The 14,505-nt window shown below is 48.9% G+C and overlaps 1 protein-coding gene across 6 annotated transcripts in view; it reads right to left on the minus strand.

The window, feature by feature from the left end:
• The window catches only part of mical2a (microtubule associated monooxygenase, calponin and LIM domain containing 2a), a 353,275-nt gene that overhangs the window by 96,132 nt on the left and 242,638 nt on the right, over nucleotides 1-14,505 (minus strand). For all 6 annotated transcript variants that reach the window (XM_038807962.1, XM_038807967.1, XM_038807966.1 and 3 more), the window contains 2 exons: nucleotides 10,738-10,900; nucleotides 3,634-3,809 (listed from right to left, as the gene is read on the minus strand). In XM_038807962.1, the coding sequence (XP_038663890.1) occupies nucleotides 3,634-3,809; nucleotides 10,738-10,900 (339 nt within the window). The remainder of the gene's footprint in view (nucleotides 1-3,633; nucleotides 3,810-10,737; nucleotides 10,901-14,505) is intronic.

Here is a 14,505-nt window from a genome sequence, read left to right on the forward strand (position 1 = left end):
GGGGCTTGCAAGAAAGGTATGGCAATAATAATGGGTGATTTTAATATGCACATAGACTGGATTAATCAAATTGGCAAGAGTAGCCTGGAGGCAGAGTTCATTGAATACATTAGAGATTGTTTCCTGGAACAGTATGTTGGGGAACCAATCAGGGAGGAGATTACTCTTGATTGGGTCTTCTGTAATGAGGAGGGATTAATTAATGACCTCATTGTTAAGGAGCCACGTGGGAGTCGTGACCAGAGTATGGTGTAATTCAATATTCAGTTTGGGAGCGAGAAAGTGGAGTCCCACACTCGTGTTCTGGAATTAAACAAAGGAAATTACATAGGTTTAAGGACAGATTTAGCCCGTATAGACTAGGCAGGAAGGCAGCTGTTGCAGTTGTTTAAGGAGATACTCAATCCCTCACAACTAAAATATATCCCAGTGAGGAAGAAAGATGGGAAGAGGGGTAAAAAGACATCCATGGCTAAAAAAGTTCATCAAGGACATTATAAAGACAAAAACTAAGTTATATCATATTGCAAAGGCCAATGGCAGACTTGAAGATTGGAAAACTTACAAACATAAACAAAGGGATGCTAAAAAAGTAATAAAAAGATCTAAGATAAATTACAAAAAAAACTAGCACAGAATATCAAAAAGGACAGCAAAAGCTTCTATAGGTACATAAAATGGAAGAGTCACTAAGGTGAATGTTGGCCCCTGAAAGATGAAAGTGGTGAGTTAATAGTGGGGAACACAGAAATGGCAGAGATGCTAAATCAATACGTTGCCTCAGTTTTCCCGGTGGAGGACACTAGTACCATTCCTATAGGAACGGGTAGTTCAGAGTTAATCGAAAGGGTGGAACTTGGAACAATCAGCATCAATTGAGAAACGGTACTCAACAAATTCTTGGGATTGAGGCCTGCTGGCCTACATCCCAGGGTGTTAAAGGAAGTGGCAGCAGAAATAGTGGTTCAATTGGTTATAATATTCCAAAATTCCTGGACACGGGAAAGGTACCAGTGGATTGGAAAAATGCTAACGTAACGCCCTTATTTAAAAGTGAGGGAGGCAGAATGGGGGAAATTACAGACCAGTTAGTTTAACATCTGTTGTTGGAAACTTGTTAGAATCAATTATCAAGGACATCCTATCAGGACAGTTGCAAAGCCAAAGCACTATCCATCAGAGTCAGCATGGTTTTATGAAGGGCAAATCGTGTTTGACTAATTTGCTTGAGTTCTTCGAAGATGTAACAAGCAAAGTGGATAATGGAGATCCTGTAGATGCAGTATATCTGGACTTCCGGAAGGTGTTTGATAAGGTGCTGCACAGAAGGTTAATTCATAAGGTGAGATCACATGGGATTAGGGGTAACGTATTAGCTTGGATAGAAGACCGTAGAATAGTTTGGATAGAAGACCGTAGAATGCTACCGTGCTTGGGGGCAGCACGGTAGCATTGTGGATAGCACAATTTCTTCACAGCTCCAGGGTCCCAGGTTCGATTCCGGCTTGGGTCACTGTCTGTGTGGAGTCTGCACATCCTCCCGTGTGTGCGTGGGTTTCCTCCGGGTGCTCCGGTTTCCTCCCACAGTCCAAAGATGTGCAGGTTAGGTGCATTGGCCCTGATAAATTGCCCTTAGTGTCCAAAATTGCCCTTAGTGTTAGGTGGGGTTACTGGGTTATTGGGATAGGGTGGCGGTGTTGACCTTGGGTAGGGTGCTCTTTCCAAGAGCCGGTGCAGACTCGATGGGCCGAATGGCCTCCTTCTGCACTGTAAATTCTATGAAAGACTGGCTGACGGACAGGAGACAGAGAATTGGGATAAATGGGTCTTTTGTTGGATGGCAAGATGTAATTTGTGGGGTGCCACAGGGTTCGGTCCTTGCACTCCAGCTATTTACAATCTATATTAACAACTTGGAAACAGGGATAGAAGATTCTATAGCCAAATTCACAGATTACACTAAAATAGGTGGAACAGTAAGTTGCAATGATGAAATAAGAACCTTACAAATGGGCATAGGTAGGTTAGGAGAGTGAGCCAAAATGTGGCAGATGGAGTTGAACATGGATAAGTGTGAGGTCATGCATTTTGGTCAAAAAAATGGAAAGGCAACTTACTATCTAAATGGGGAGAGACTTCGGGGGCCTCCGATGCAGAGGGATCTGCGTGTCCTCGTGCGTGAGTCACAGAAAATGAGCATGCAGGTGCAGCAGATAATAAGGAAAGCAAATGTAATGTTGGCATTTATAGCAAAAGGTAATTGAGTATGAAGGTAAGGAAGTGTTGTTCCAACTATACCAGGCATTGGTAAGACCGCAGCTGGAGTATGCGCACAGTTTTGGTCCCCTTATTTGAGGAAATATGTAGTGGCATTGGAAACAGTTCAGAGGAGGTTCACTCAATTGATTCCAGAGTTGAGGGGTTTGTCGTATGAGGAGAAATTGAACAGTTTAGACCTATAGTCTAGAGTTTAGAAGAATATCGGGAGATCAATCGAGGTATACAAGATACTTGAAGGTATGGATAAAGTAGACGTGGAGCTGATGCTTCCCCTTGTGGGGCATTCTAAAACAAGAGGTCATGAACTTAGAATAATACGTAACAAATTTAGAACAGATTTGAGGAAAAACTACTTCTCCCAAAGGGTTGTGAATCTGTGCAATTCGCTACCCCCGAGTCTGATGGATGCTGGGACAGTGAGTAAATTTAAGGAGGAGTTAGACAGATTTTTAATTGGGGATGGGTTGAAGGGTTACGGAGAACGGGCAGGACGGTGGAGTTAAGGTCAGAAAAAGGAGAAAACATTTGTCCAGACTGCATAGTTCATTGCTGGGAAGTATGTTTCCCGGGGTGTTTACTTGCTGTAACCTGTTTTGATGCATGTCTGTAATAAAATACATTTTTAAAAAAGTGGATCTGATTCCATCGTCATTCCAGGCAGTGCATTCCGAACACATCAATTCGCTGTGTAAAAATAGATTTCCTCACTCCCTTCTCTGGTTATTTTGTCACTGATACTTTGGGAATGTGATCTCCTTTTTGAACCTTCCTGATCTTGATAAAGTTTCCATTCATTTTTGGGGGGGCGGGTGGGGGGGGGGGGGGGGGGGGGGGGGGGGTGGAGTTGGATGTGGGGTGGTTGGTTCCTGACAGAATATCTCCTGCCATTGGGATGATACAAAGAATCTTGATGCAGATATTTAACTGTAACTATGAAGCTATTGGGCGAAAGAGGATAAAGCTGGTGTGTGTACGTATATGTATGTATATGTATGTGAGTATGTCTGTGTGTGTGTATGTATGCATGCGTGTGTGTGTGTGTGTGTGTATGTGTCTGTGTATGTATCTGTATGTATGTGTGGGTGTGGTGGAAGGAATTTTGCTCTAATAGTGTTGAAGGTCACAGGATTGCGGGCGTGACGTCAAACACTGATTGTGGAGCTCTGGGAGAGTCAGGCTGACAACCTTGCCTCATCCGGCAAATCCCACTGGCACGAGAAAAACAACTTAACAAGATAACGTCCGTGTTCAAAGATCCACTTTACACATTCCCGCCAACATTACAGGTTGTGGGAGTACGATGGGGCGAGCGCAAAGGAAGATGACAAATTTTGATGCAGACCAGACAGTTACCTTCCTGAGCTTTGGAACTGGAGTTGAATTGACCGGTCTTTGGTTCTTCTTTGCCCAGTGCCTCCCGTTCCCCCGGGCTCAGTCCTTTGCTCACAGGCCCGGATAAGGGGGCTCCCGGGCTGGGGGAGATCATTTGCTGAGTGGGGTCACCGTGAGGCTCTGTCTCAGCTTCAGAACTGTTCAGGCAAAAACATAACGAGGGGAAAGAAATTGGGAGAACAAATTAATGAAGGTACAGGTTTTGGTGCAGCCAACACAGAAATGTTCAGGTACAAAGTACAGTTCCTTTGTGTGAAGCCTGAAGTCAACAAAATGCTTTTGGAGCTTGTGTCTGAAACTGGACTCAGTGATTCCGCTTCATCAGGAACAACAGATTGTATTAATATAGCACATTTTACTTCATAAAACCCAAGATGCTTCGCAGGGGCTTCTCATCGTCGAAACCCACCACCTCTTCACCTGGAAGGTCAAGGGCAGCAGCTGCATGGGAACAGCACCACCCCGCAGGTACCCCTCCAATTTACACCCCACCCTAACTTGGAAATATGTCACCATTCCTTCATCGCCACTGGGTCAAAATCCTTTTAATTGGATGAACTGGATAGCTCTTCCAGAGAGCCAGCACAGGACCAATGGGCCAAATGGCCTCAGCCTCTGCTGTACGATTCTCAATTCTGGTAATATGTTGAATTTGCTCACCTTATGTTTAATAGGAACACAGCGCGCAGTGTACATTGTTCACATTGTGCCTTTGACTTTGAAACTCTTGCTTTCAAATTCCTCCAAGGCTCCAACCCTTATTTCTGTAATCTCCTCCAACCCCACAATCCTCCAGAACCTCTGCCCTCCTCCATCTTCAGGCCTCATTGTGTATTCCCATTTCTCCACCAAAGGCATCCAGGCCTTCAGCTACCTGGGCCATAAGCTCAGGAATTCTTTCCCTAAACCTCGCTGTTTATCTCCCTCCTTCTGCTTTGGTTGTGTCAACATCACAGGCTGACATCAGTATTCCGCCAACAATTATCTTCATCACGTGATAATGACCAGGTAAGCCTGCTTTTTGTAAGGTTGATTGAGGAATAGGTAATGGCCAGGACACTGGGGATGACTCCCCTGCTCTTCTTCAACATAGGGCCACGGGATCTTTCACATTCACCTGAGCAGGTAGCTGGCACCTCGGTTTAATGTCTCACCCGAAAGCTGGCATCTCCTGCAATGCAGCACTCCCTCAGTTCTGCACTGTAGTGTCAGCCTCAGCTTCTGTGTTCAAGTCCTGGAGTGGAAATTGAACCGGGAACATTGTGATTTAGCCGTGAGGGACACTGCCACCTTTCACCCTCTTTGACCAAGCTTTTGGTTCACTTACCCTAACATCACCTTTTGAGGCTCACTGCCAAACATTCTGTAGTAATGCTTCTGTGAAGTACGTAGGGGCATTTCACTAAGTTCAAGATGCTATCTGAATGAACATCAGAACATAGAACATAGAACAGTACAGCACAGAACAGGCCCTTCGGCCCTCGATGTTGTGCCGAGCAATGATCACCCTACTCAAACCCACGTATCCACCCTTTACCCGTAACCCAACAACCCCCCCCACCCCTCTTAACCTTACTTTTTAGGACACTAGGGGCAATTTAGCATGGCCAATCCACTTAACCCGCACATCTTTGGACTGTGGGAGGAAACCGGAGCACCCGGAGGAAACCCACGCACACACAGGGGAGGACGTGCAGACTCCACACAGACAGTGACCCAGCCGGGAATCGAACCTGGGACCCTGGAGCTGTGAAGCATTTATGCTAACCACCATGCTACCGTGCTGCCCTTGTGACTGTTGCATTAGTGGAATGCAACATTGTGACTGTTGCATTAGTGGAAAGTGGTGGAAAAACCCCGCAGGTCTGGCAGCGCCTGCAGAGACAGCGACGGAGTGAGCATTTTGAGTCTGCTTCGGAGGGTCCGAAAGGGGTCTCTCTCTCTCCACAGATGCTGGCAGAACTGCCGAGTTTTTTCCAGCACTTTCAATGCATCGCCTGACTTTTCCTAATTGAACAGCAGTGGAACAGGATCGAGGGGCTGAATAGACTCCTCCTGTTCCTGAGGTCTTAAGCAATGCCCAGGTGGATCCATTAGGGCAGCAAATAAAAGCAAAACATTTGTGAAAAGCCTCCATATTCTGCACCAGCTTACAAAGCACCAAAGATATTTTCTAAAGCTGCATTTTTGAGCTTCTCGTTCCAATCATCTTTCTCCTGAAGTCCAGTCACAAATATAAATTTAACCCAAACTCCCAATGTCTGTATAAGTACAAGGAATCTGTGAGATAGATTTCTAAAGAGTATAGTCATCGGCTCCCAGACTTTATGACTCATTTCTAACTTCAATGTAATCAGGAATGATATCAGCGCCTGTGTTAAATGATCTGATGTCAAACAAACCTGCAAACTATTGCAATCAGAACTATGTAACATCAGAGAAAAGCAACTCTTTAATCAGCTACCACAAGCTCAGACCTGAGTTCACCAGACCTAGCGGCTGATTACTCTCCCTCTCTCTGTCTTTCAATTTTCTCTCCAATTTACGTGGGGTCGCTACAATGCCGACTGATTACCCTTCATATTGGCCACCATTTGGGGATTTGGCAGGTGGTTTTAAAGCCCATTGCCCCTCCTGCTACCAGCCCTCCAGACTGGGCACCGCGGTGCACACACTGAGCTGGCCTGCAGCTATGGCTGGGCACTTCTGTGGACAACAAATCCTGGAGCTGGTAAGTTTCTTGGTAGTGTGGATGAGCAGAGAGATCTTGGTGTCCATGTACATAGATCCCTGAAAGTTGCCACCCAGGTTGAGAGGGTTGTTAAGAAGGCGTACGGTGTGTTAGCTTTTATTGGTAGAGGAATTGAGTTTCGGAGCCATGAGGTCATGTTGCAGTTGTACAAAACTCTGGTGCGGCCGCATTTGGAGTATTGCCTGCAGTTCTGGTCGCCGTATTATAGGAAGGATGTGGAAGCATTGGAAAGGGTGCAGAGGAGATTTACCAGAATGTTGCCTGATATGGAGGGAAGATCTTATGAGGAAAGGCTGAGGGACTTAAGTTAGAGAGAAGAAGGTTAAGAGGTGACTTAATTGAGGCATACAAGATGATCAGAGGATTAGATAGGGTGGACAGTGAGATCCTTTTCCCTCGGATGGTGATGTCCAGCACGAGGGGACATAGCTTTAACTTGAGGGGAGATAGATATAGGACAGATGTCAGAGGTAGGTTCTTTACTCAGAGAGTAGTAAGGGCGTGGAATGCCCTGCCTGCAACAGTAGTGGACTCGCCAACACTAAGGGCATTCAAATGGTCATTGGATAAACATATGGATGATAAGGGAATAGCGTAGATGGGCTTTAGAGGGGTTTCACAGGACGGCGCAACATCGAGGGCCGTAGGGCCTGTACTACGCTGTAGTGTTCTATGTTCTATCTGGCCTGACCGAGAAGGGGTCAAGGGATTGGTCAGCTCAGTTCAAAGTGGTTGCAGACGTTGGTCAGTCTGTGCACTGACAATGGATCCGAGCAGAAAATGGTGTTGTTGTTCACGTACAGGGAGAATTTGACTTGAATGCCTCCAGCGCCTGGGAACATCACTCGTCTTATGTCCGAATCCTTGCTGATGGATTCTACCCAACACATGAACAGAATGGGAGAGAGAGAGAGAGGGCAGCCCTGCCTGACTCCAGATTTATTAAGAAAGCTTTCTGATTCCCACCTGTTGATTGAAACTGCGCTACAGATGTTTGTGTCGAGCACTTGGGAGTCAGTTTATCTCAGTTGGCTGGACAGCTGGTTCATGATGCTGAGCAAGGCCAGCAGCATGGGTTCAATTCCTGTACCGGCTGAGGTTTTTCATGAAGGCCCCCCTTCCCCCTTCTCAACCTTATCCTTCGCCTGAGGTGTGGTGACCCTCAGGTTAAATCGCCACCATTCAGCTCGCCCCTCAAAGAGAACAGCTATGGTTATCTGAAACTATGGCGACTTGACCTTATCTGGAGCAATTATATAGTCAACATTCAACATAGTATTTCTAATTTCTTCCCTTTGCCCCTTCCACTGGTGGATGGTAATGATGCCTTTCCTCATGGATTCTGACATGCTTCCAGTGGGAGGCATATTCTAGTATATCTCCAGGAGGTCAGGGCCGAACAGATCCCACAGAGCTGAAAACAACTCAGCTGGTAAGCCAGCCATCGCTTCTGGGGGTCTTACTCTTCTCAAAGGACTCAAGGGCCTTAATCGACTCATCTAGAGTCAGAGGTATATCCAGGCTCTCCAGCTCGTTGACCTCGAAGACCCTCCATGATAGACAACAGGAAGGACTGGGAGGCTGTGACTCAACTGAGCCATCTTCTTCCTTCAGGCTGATGATTGCAGAGCTCTGTCTGTGTACCTTTTGAAAGAAGAAACATGAGTACATCTCATCCATCTCTACGGGGCGGACTCGGGACTGGAAGATGACCTTGGAAGCCTCATCGTTTGTGTTGGATGTGAGTGGTCTCTTGCTGCTCATGTGGGGAGGTCGCTTTATCCTTTGTCCCCTTCTTCCTGTTCCTCTGGCCAGTTGCCAATGCCCCTCTTTCTTGCACCCCCTATGAAAGTTTTAATTTGTTCACATGGTATCTTCTCGTTCTTCCCAGCAAAATGTGGTTCCAAACACTTCTCCAGATTACATTTCATGCCCCAGATGACTGTGCCCATTTCACCAATTTTACAGAAGGGCTTGGGAGGGGAACTATACTGCCCACGTCCTGTTATAAAAGTCAGCCTCAAACCGTCCCTGCAGCAATAACGCACTGCAGGCAGCTCAAGCAGAGAGTGAGACTTCAGAAAGAGAAACCCCGGGCGCTATTCTCCGCTCCCCATGTCATGTGGGAGAATCGCGGGAGGGCCCGCCGACTAATTTCACGACCCCCTGGCACCCCCCACGATTCTCCCACCCACCGCTCGGAAGAATCGCCGCTCGCCTTTTTTCACGGCGACCGGCGATTCTCCGACCTGGATGGGCCGAGCGGCCTGCCGTTTGCGACCGTTTCACGACGGCGGCAACCACACCTGGTCACTGGCGTCGTGACATCGCCATGAGATGCCCGTTTTGGGGCTTGTAGGGGGCCTGGTGGGGACTGAGCACCACGACTGTGCTCGGGAGGGGACAGGCCCGTGATCGGTGCCCACCGATCGTCGGGCCGGCGTCTCAACGGGACGCACTATTTTCCCTCCGCCGCCCCGCAAGATCAAGCCACCATGTCTTGCTGGGCGGCTGAGGGGAAGACGGCCACTGCGCATGCGCGGGTATGAGCTGTCAGCCGTCGTGACGTCAGCCGCGCATGCGCGGGTTGGAACCGGCCAACCTGCGCATGCGTGGCTGACGTCACATTGGCGCCGCCGTCATGTCACTCTCGACGCGCCGCCCGGCGGCCAAAAGTTACGAAGCGCCGCTCCTAGCCCCGCCGGGAGGGGAGAATAGGGGGCGAGGAGCAGCCTCCGTTTTTCACGGCGACCGCCGATTCTCCGACCTGGATGGGCCGAACCGCCTGCCATTCGCGAGCGTTTCACGACGGCGGCAACCACACCTGGTTGCTGCCGTCGTGAAATCGCCGTGAGATGCCCGTTTTGGGGCTTGTAGGGGGCCTGGTGGGGAATGGGCACCACGATTGTGCTCGGGAGGACACAGGCCCGCGATCGGTGCCCACCGATCGTCGGGCCGGCGTCTCAATCGGACGCACTATTTCCCCTCCGCCGCCCTGCAAAATCAAGCCACCACGTCTTGCTGGGCGGCTGAGGGGAAGACGGCCACCGCGCATGCGCGGGTTCGAGCTGTCAGCCGTCGTGACGTCAGCCGCGCATGTGCAGGTTGGAGCCGGCCAACCTGCGCATGCGCGGCTGACGTCACATAGGCGCCGCCGTCACGTCACTCTCGGTGCGCGCCTGGCGACCGAGAGGTACGGAGCGCCGCTCCTAGCCCCGCCAGGAGGGGAGAATAGGGAGCGAGGAGCGCCTCCGAGGCCGTCGTGAAACTCAGCCGAGTTCACGACGGCCCTCCCGATTTTTCCCGGGAGCGAAGAATCGCGCCCCATATCTTCGAGAGCTGCTGACCAATCAGATTGGATTACAGCTGCAGCAGTCCAAGCAATGGATCCCGGACTGCAGGCATCGCCACGATGAAGAACAATGGATCCTGGACTGCAGGCATCGCCACGATGAAGATCAATGGATCATGGACTGCAGACATCGCCATAATGAAGAGCAATGGATCGCAGACTGCAGACATCACCACGATGAAGAGCAATGCATCCCGGACTACAGACATCGCCACAATGAAGAGCAATGGATCCTAGACAGCAGGCATCTCCATGATTATCATAGATTATCATAGAATTTACAGTACAGAAGGAGGCCATTCGGCCCATCGAGTCTGCACCGGCTCTAGGAAAGAGCACCCTACCCAATGTCAACACCTCCACCCTATCCCCATAACCCAGTAACCCCACCCAACACTAAGGGCAATTTTGGACACTAAGGGCAATTTATCATGGCCAATCCACCTAACCTGCACATCTTTGGACTGTGGGAGGAAACCGGAGCAGCCGGAGGAAACCCACGCACACACGGGGAGGATGTGCAGACTCCGCACAGACGGTGACCCAAGCCGGAATCGAACCTGGGACCCTGGAACTGTGAAGCAATTGTGCTATCCACAATGCTACCGTGCTGTCCAAATGATGAAGAGCAATGGATCCTCGATGGCCCATAATTCCAGGGCTATGGGGAAAAGGGTCGGGGGGTAGTGAAACTAATTGGTTAGCTCTTTCAAAGAGCTATGGTGGACTATAAGACCTTCTGCCATGCTGTAACATTCTATGATTCTATAATTCAGTTTTGTAGCTGACCATTAATACAAAAGGTGGGCTGTGAGTTGAGAGTTAAATGTCAGTGAAGCCAAAACCTCTTCACCTCAATGTGAAGCATGTGGTATAACTGACTTCTGAGGGTAGGGCTGGTCACTGAGGCAAAATACAGCAGGTCACCTTCAGTACAATATAAAGTTACCATCAAAAATACCTGCTCCCATCACTCGTCACCGTGACTCGGATTGCCAGGAGGTTATCCGGAGATTTTTGAGGTGAATGCCTCTCCAGGTTGAGGCGCGTTGGACACAGATCCAAATCTCCAGGTACACATTTTGTTCTTTTCCTGCCAAGTGATCCAGATTGAAGTGGATAAACTGCCAGAGGAATGACAAGGAATATTATCATCAATAACCCTCTGAGATTTATCAATCATTATCAATGATATCATGTAGCTCATTCCTGAACACAGTTTAACAATTTCCCCCCGATTATTAGCTTTTATACTCTGTACATTGGTGCAAATTTTTAGGGAGGTACAGGATTTTCCAGCAAGCGTTAGGGGTGTGGTCACAAACGTACACTGGGTGAAATTTAATGATATCCCCTGAGATGAGTTTGGAGGCAGGATGGGAGGGTAGTTGGTTGCGATCCCATTTCTGCCTCGATTAAGGCCAGGGCGGGAATGCCCGTGGTTGGCCTTCCCACCCCCTGCCAATTAAGGCCCTCAGTAAATCCTGCCCCTGCAGGTAGTCAACCAGCAACTGGCAGGGGTCTTGCCAAGTGGAAAGCCCAAAGAAGTAAACTCTGTTGGATTATTTTGTGGGCTCCTGGGGAGTGCCTTGTTCAAAGGCAGTGAGTGCCAGATTGAGGGACTCGATATTTGGAAGGGAGGGTCTGCTGAGACCTGCGACCTCTAATCCACCACTCCATCCTGCGACCCACATCATGCCCTCACTCACCTTTGCCCTGTCTTCCCGGGTTTCTGGGAGATGCATTACCGGCAGCACGGCCACTTGCATTTGTGCTGTCTGCAAAGTTGTGGGCCTCCGATATCCACCTCTCTGTCCTTGATTCTTGATCCAAGGAAAGGCCCGTTGCTGTTCACAACACAATGGACATTCCCAAAAGGAGCCAAAGTGGGGCTCTCGCCAGCAATCTAGCTGGTGGGGGAGACTCCTGTTGCTTGCGTTAAATACCACCGACACACACATTTTATCTCATACACATTCCTTTTTAAAAAAACAAACACTCTCGCATAAATAGACAAATACATGGACTATCTCACACATATCCACTCGTACACACTCTCTCACACATATTCTGTTTCACTCACACATACTTTCTATCTCATACACTCTCTCACATCTTTCTATCTCACACACATACACTCACAAACACTACTCTCGCCCACATACACACACATTCTTTCACACACGCATACAGATAGACTCCCTCTCACATGTGCACAAAGACACACAGACACACACGCACACGCATTCTCTCACTCTCACACTATCCCACACATATGCACTCACACACACTATTCTCATACACACATTCTTTCTCACACACTACACACACATGCACACTCCCTCACGCATACTGGGCTGGATTCTTTGGCCGCGCCTGCCGCCAGATCGACACAGACAGGGCGCGGAACATGTAAAGGTCCATTGACCTCAAGGGGGCAACGGTCAGTCGCCGGGTGGGTGCGGCAAAGAATCCCGCCCACACTCTCTCTCACACACATATACACACAAGCACTACCTCACACATATACACTCTTACACATACACTTTCTCACTCATTTACCCAACTCTTTCTCCCTCACACACATATGTATATTCTCTTTTTCTTCCTCACACACACATACGCTCTCTCACCCACACTCACTTACATACATATGCTCACTCACACACATACCGTGGGCAGCACGGTAGCAGCAAGGTAGCATAGTGGTTAGCAAAAATGCTTCACAGCTCCAAGGTCCCAGGTTCGATTCCCGGCTTGGGTCACTGTCTGTGTGGAGTCTGCACGTCCTCCCCCTGTGTGCGTGGGTTTCCTCCGGGTGCTCCGGTTTCCTCCCACAGTCCAAAGATGTGCAGGTTAGGTGGATTGGCCATGCTAAATTCCCCTTAGGGTCCAAATTGCCCTTCGTATTAGGTGGGGTTACTGGGTTATGGGGATCGGGTGAAAGTATGGGCTTGGGTAGGGTGCTCTTTCCAAGAGCCGGTGCAGACTTGATGGGCCGAATGGCCTCCTTCTGTACTGTAAGTTCTATGAAATCTATGAAATCATACGCACAGAAACACTCTCACACATACACATTCTCTCTTTCACACACACGAACGGATTTACAAACATAGGGCGCGATTTGACATCATGGATCCATACGCGCCGGTTAGATCGCGGAGAGGTCAAAATCGGGATCCGCCGGCTGGTTGGTGGTCTAACCGGCCCAGTCCCCTTGGCAGGTTCCGGATTACACCTGCACCTAGTGAGACACGATTATCACCAATTAAAGGCAATCTCTATCTCATTAACAAAATGGAGGCCCTATCTAATGAGAGGTCACGTGGATGCTGTTTAGTCCACAAACGTGGAACAGGCGTAATGGCACCTGGGGGGTCTCCCAGGCCATTGGAGACCCCGGATGGTCAGGAACAGGCCAGGGAGGCACCCTGGCTCTTCTTTTGGCACTCGGGCACCATGGCACTTCCGCTCTGGCATTGCCACTCTGGCACTCGGGAGGCACTGCAAGACTGTCAGGGGCACTATCAGGATGCCAGGGTGGCAGTGCTATAGGCCGGGGGCTGAGGGGCCCATGTCCATGAAAGGAGGGTTGAGGGGGACATGAGGGGTGGGGGGTTGAAGGGCGGGTATGAAAAGACCTGAAGGTTGGGGGGGAGGGGCGAAAGGGAGGCCTGGAAAGTGGGTGGGGGGGGAGGCATCAGCGATGCTAAAGCAGGGTTTTCTTACTTGGAAGGGTGTGGGGTTATGGCCATGTGTCTGTGGGGTGGCATCGCCCATGGGTGGGGCTGTGGGGGACCCTGAAGCTCACGTTGAGATTGGAGCACCCTTTCAAAATGGTGGCCCGATGTTGGAGGAGCCGGTTTCACCGGAGAGTTCAGCTCCCCGCTGCTGAAAATAAGTGTGGGCTAGACCAGGGAGAAACTCCCCAAGGCCCAATAAACTTGGCAATTCTCTGGAAAGGCTTAGTCTCAGGATCAGAGAATCCCACCCCGTGTTCTTACTTCCCCAATCCTGTCAAGCCCCTGCAGAATATTTTTTGTTTCTTCTTGTAACAGGACGAAGACGTCACACTATATTTTTATTTTAAAAAAAATCTTCCTGACTAATTTCTAAAATTTTAAAATGGGGCAATGACCTTTTAAAATGACTGAAGCTATGGCTGGCTGTGGCTTTAAACAAAATAGCTATCAGGGCAGTACCAAAGAAAATTATGCCTCGTTATCTCTGAAGAGACCCTCATAGGCTGCAGGGACCAAATTTAAAGGGAATTACACAAAGGTCATCTACAGTCAAGCCGGGCCACCACAGTCAACTAGTCTGCGGTGACAAAGAATCCTGCAACCTTTCTGTCAAATCTTTAATGCTTGGAATATTAACAATCTCAGGATCCAAGATAAAAGAATATACACGATTTGTCAAAGCCAAAGTGGAGAGGTGGGAGTCCTGTGACATGATGCCCATTAGCTGGGTGAACTCTTCTGCTCCACTGCAAATCAGTCTGGCATCTTCCATCTACCAAGCCACGGCAACATAGTAAAGGGGCTCTGTCTCTTGTCCACGTTTGAATGCCTGACCCCTCCATCTGTGTTGTTTCTACTGGAACCTCTGTATCTTCAGCGACCAGACTAATTCATTTCTCATCGTGGAAGTCACCTTTATTGCAAAAGTGAATTACCCAGAATCAGTTTTCAACCTGCTGACTTTTGTGAAAGAATACACCATTGGA

This window comes from Scyliorhinus canicula, chromosome 9, assembly GCF_902713615.1.
Source record: "Scyliorhinus canicula chromosome 9, sScyCan1.1, whole genome shotgun sequence".
In the NCBI taxonomy this organism is placed as follows: Eukaryota; Metazoa; Chordata; class Chondrichthyes; order Carcharhiniformes; family Scyliorhinidae; genus Scyliorhinus; species Scyliorhinus canicula.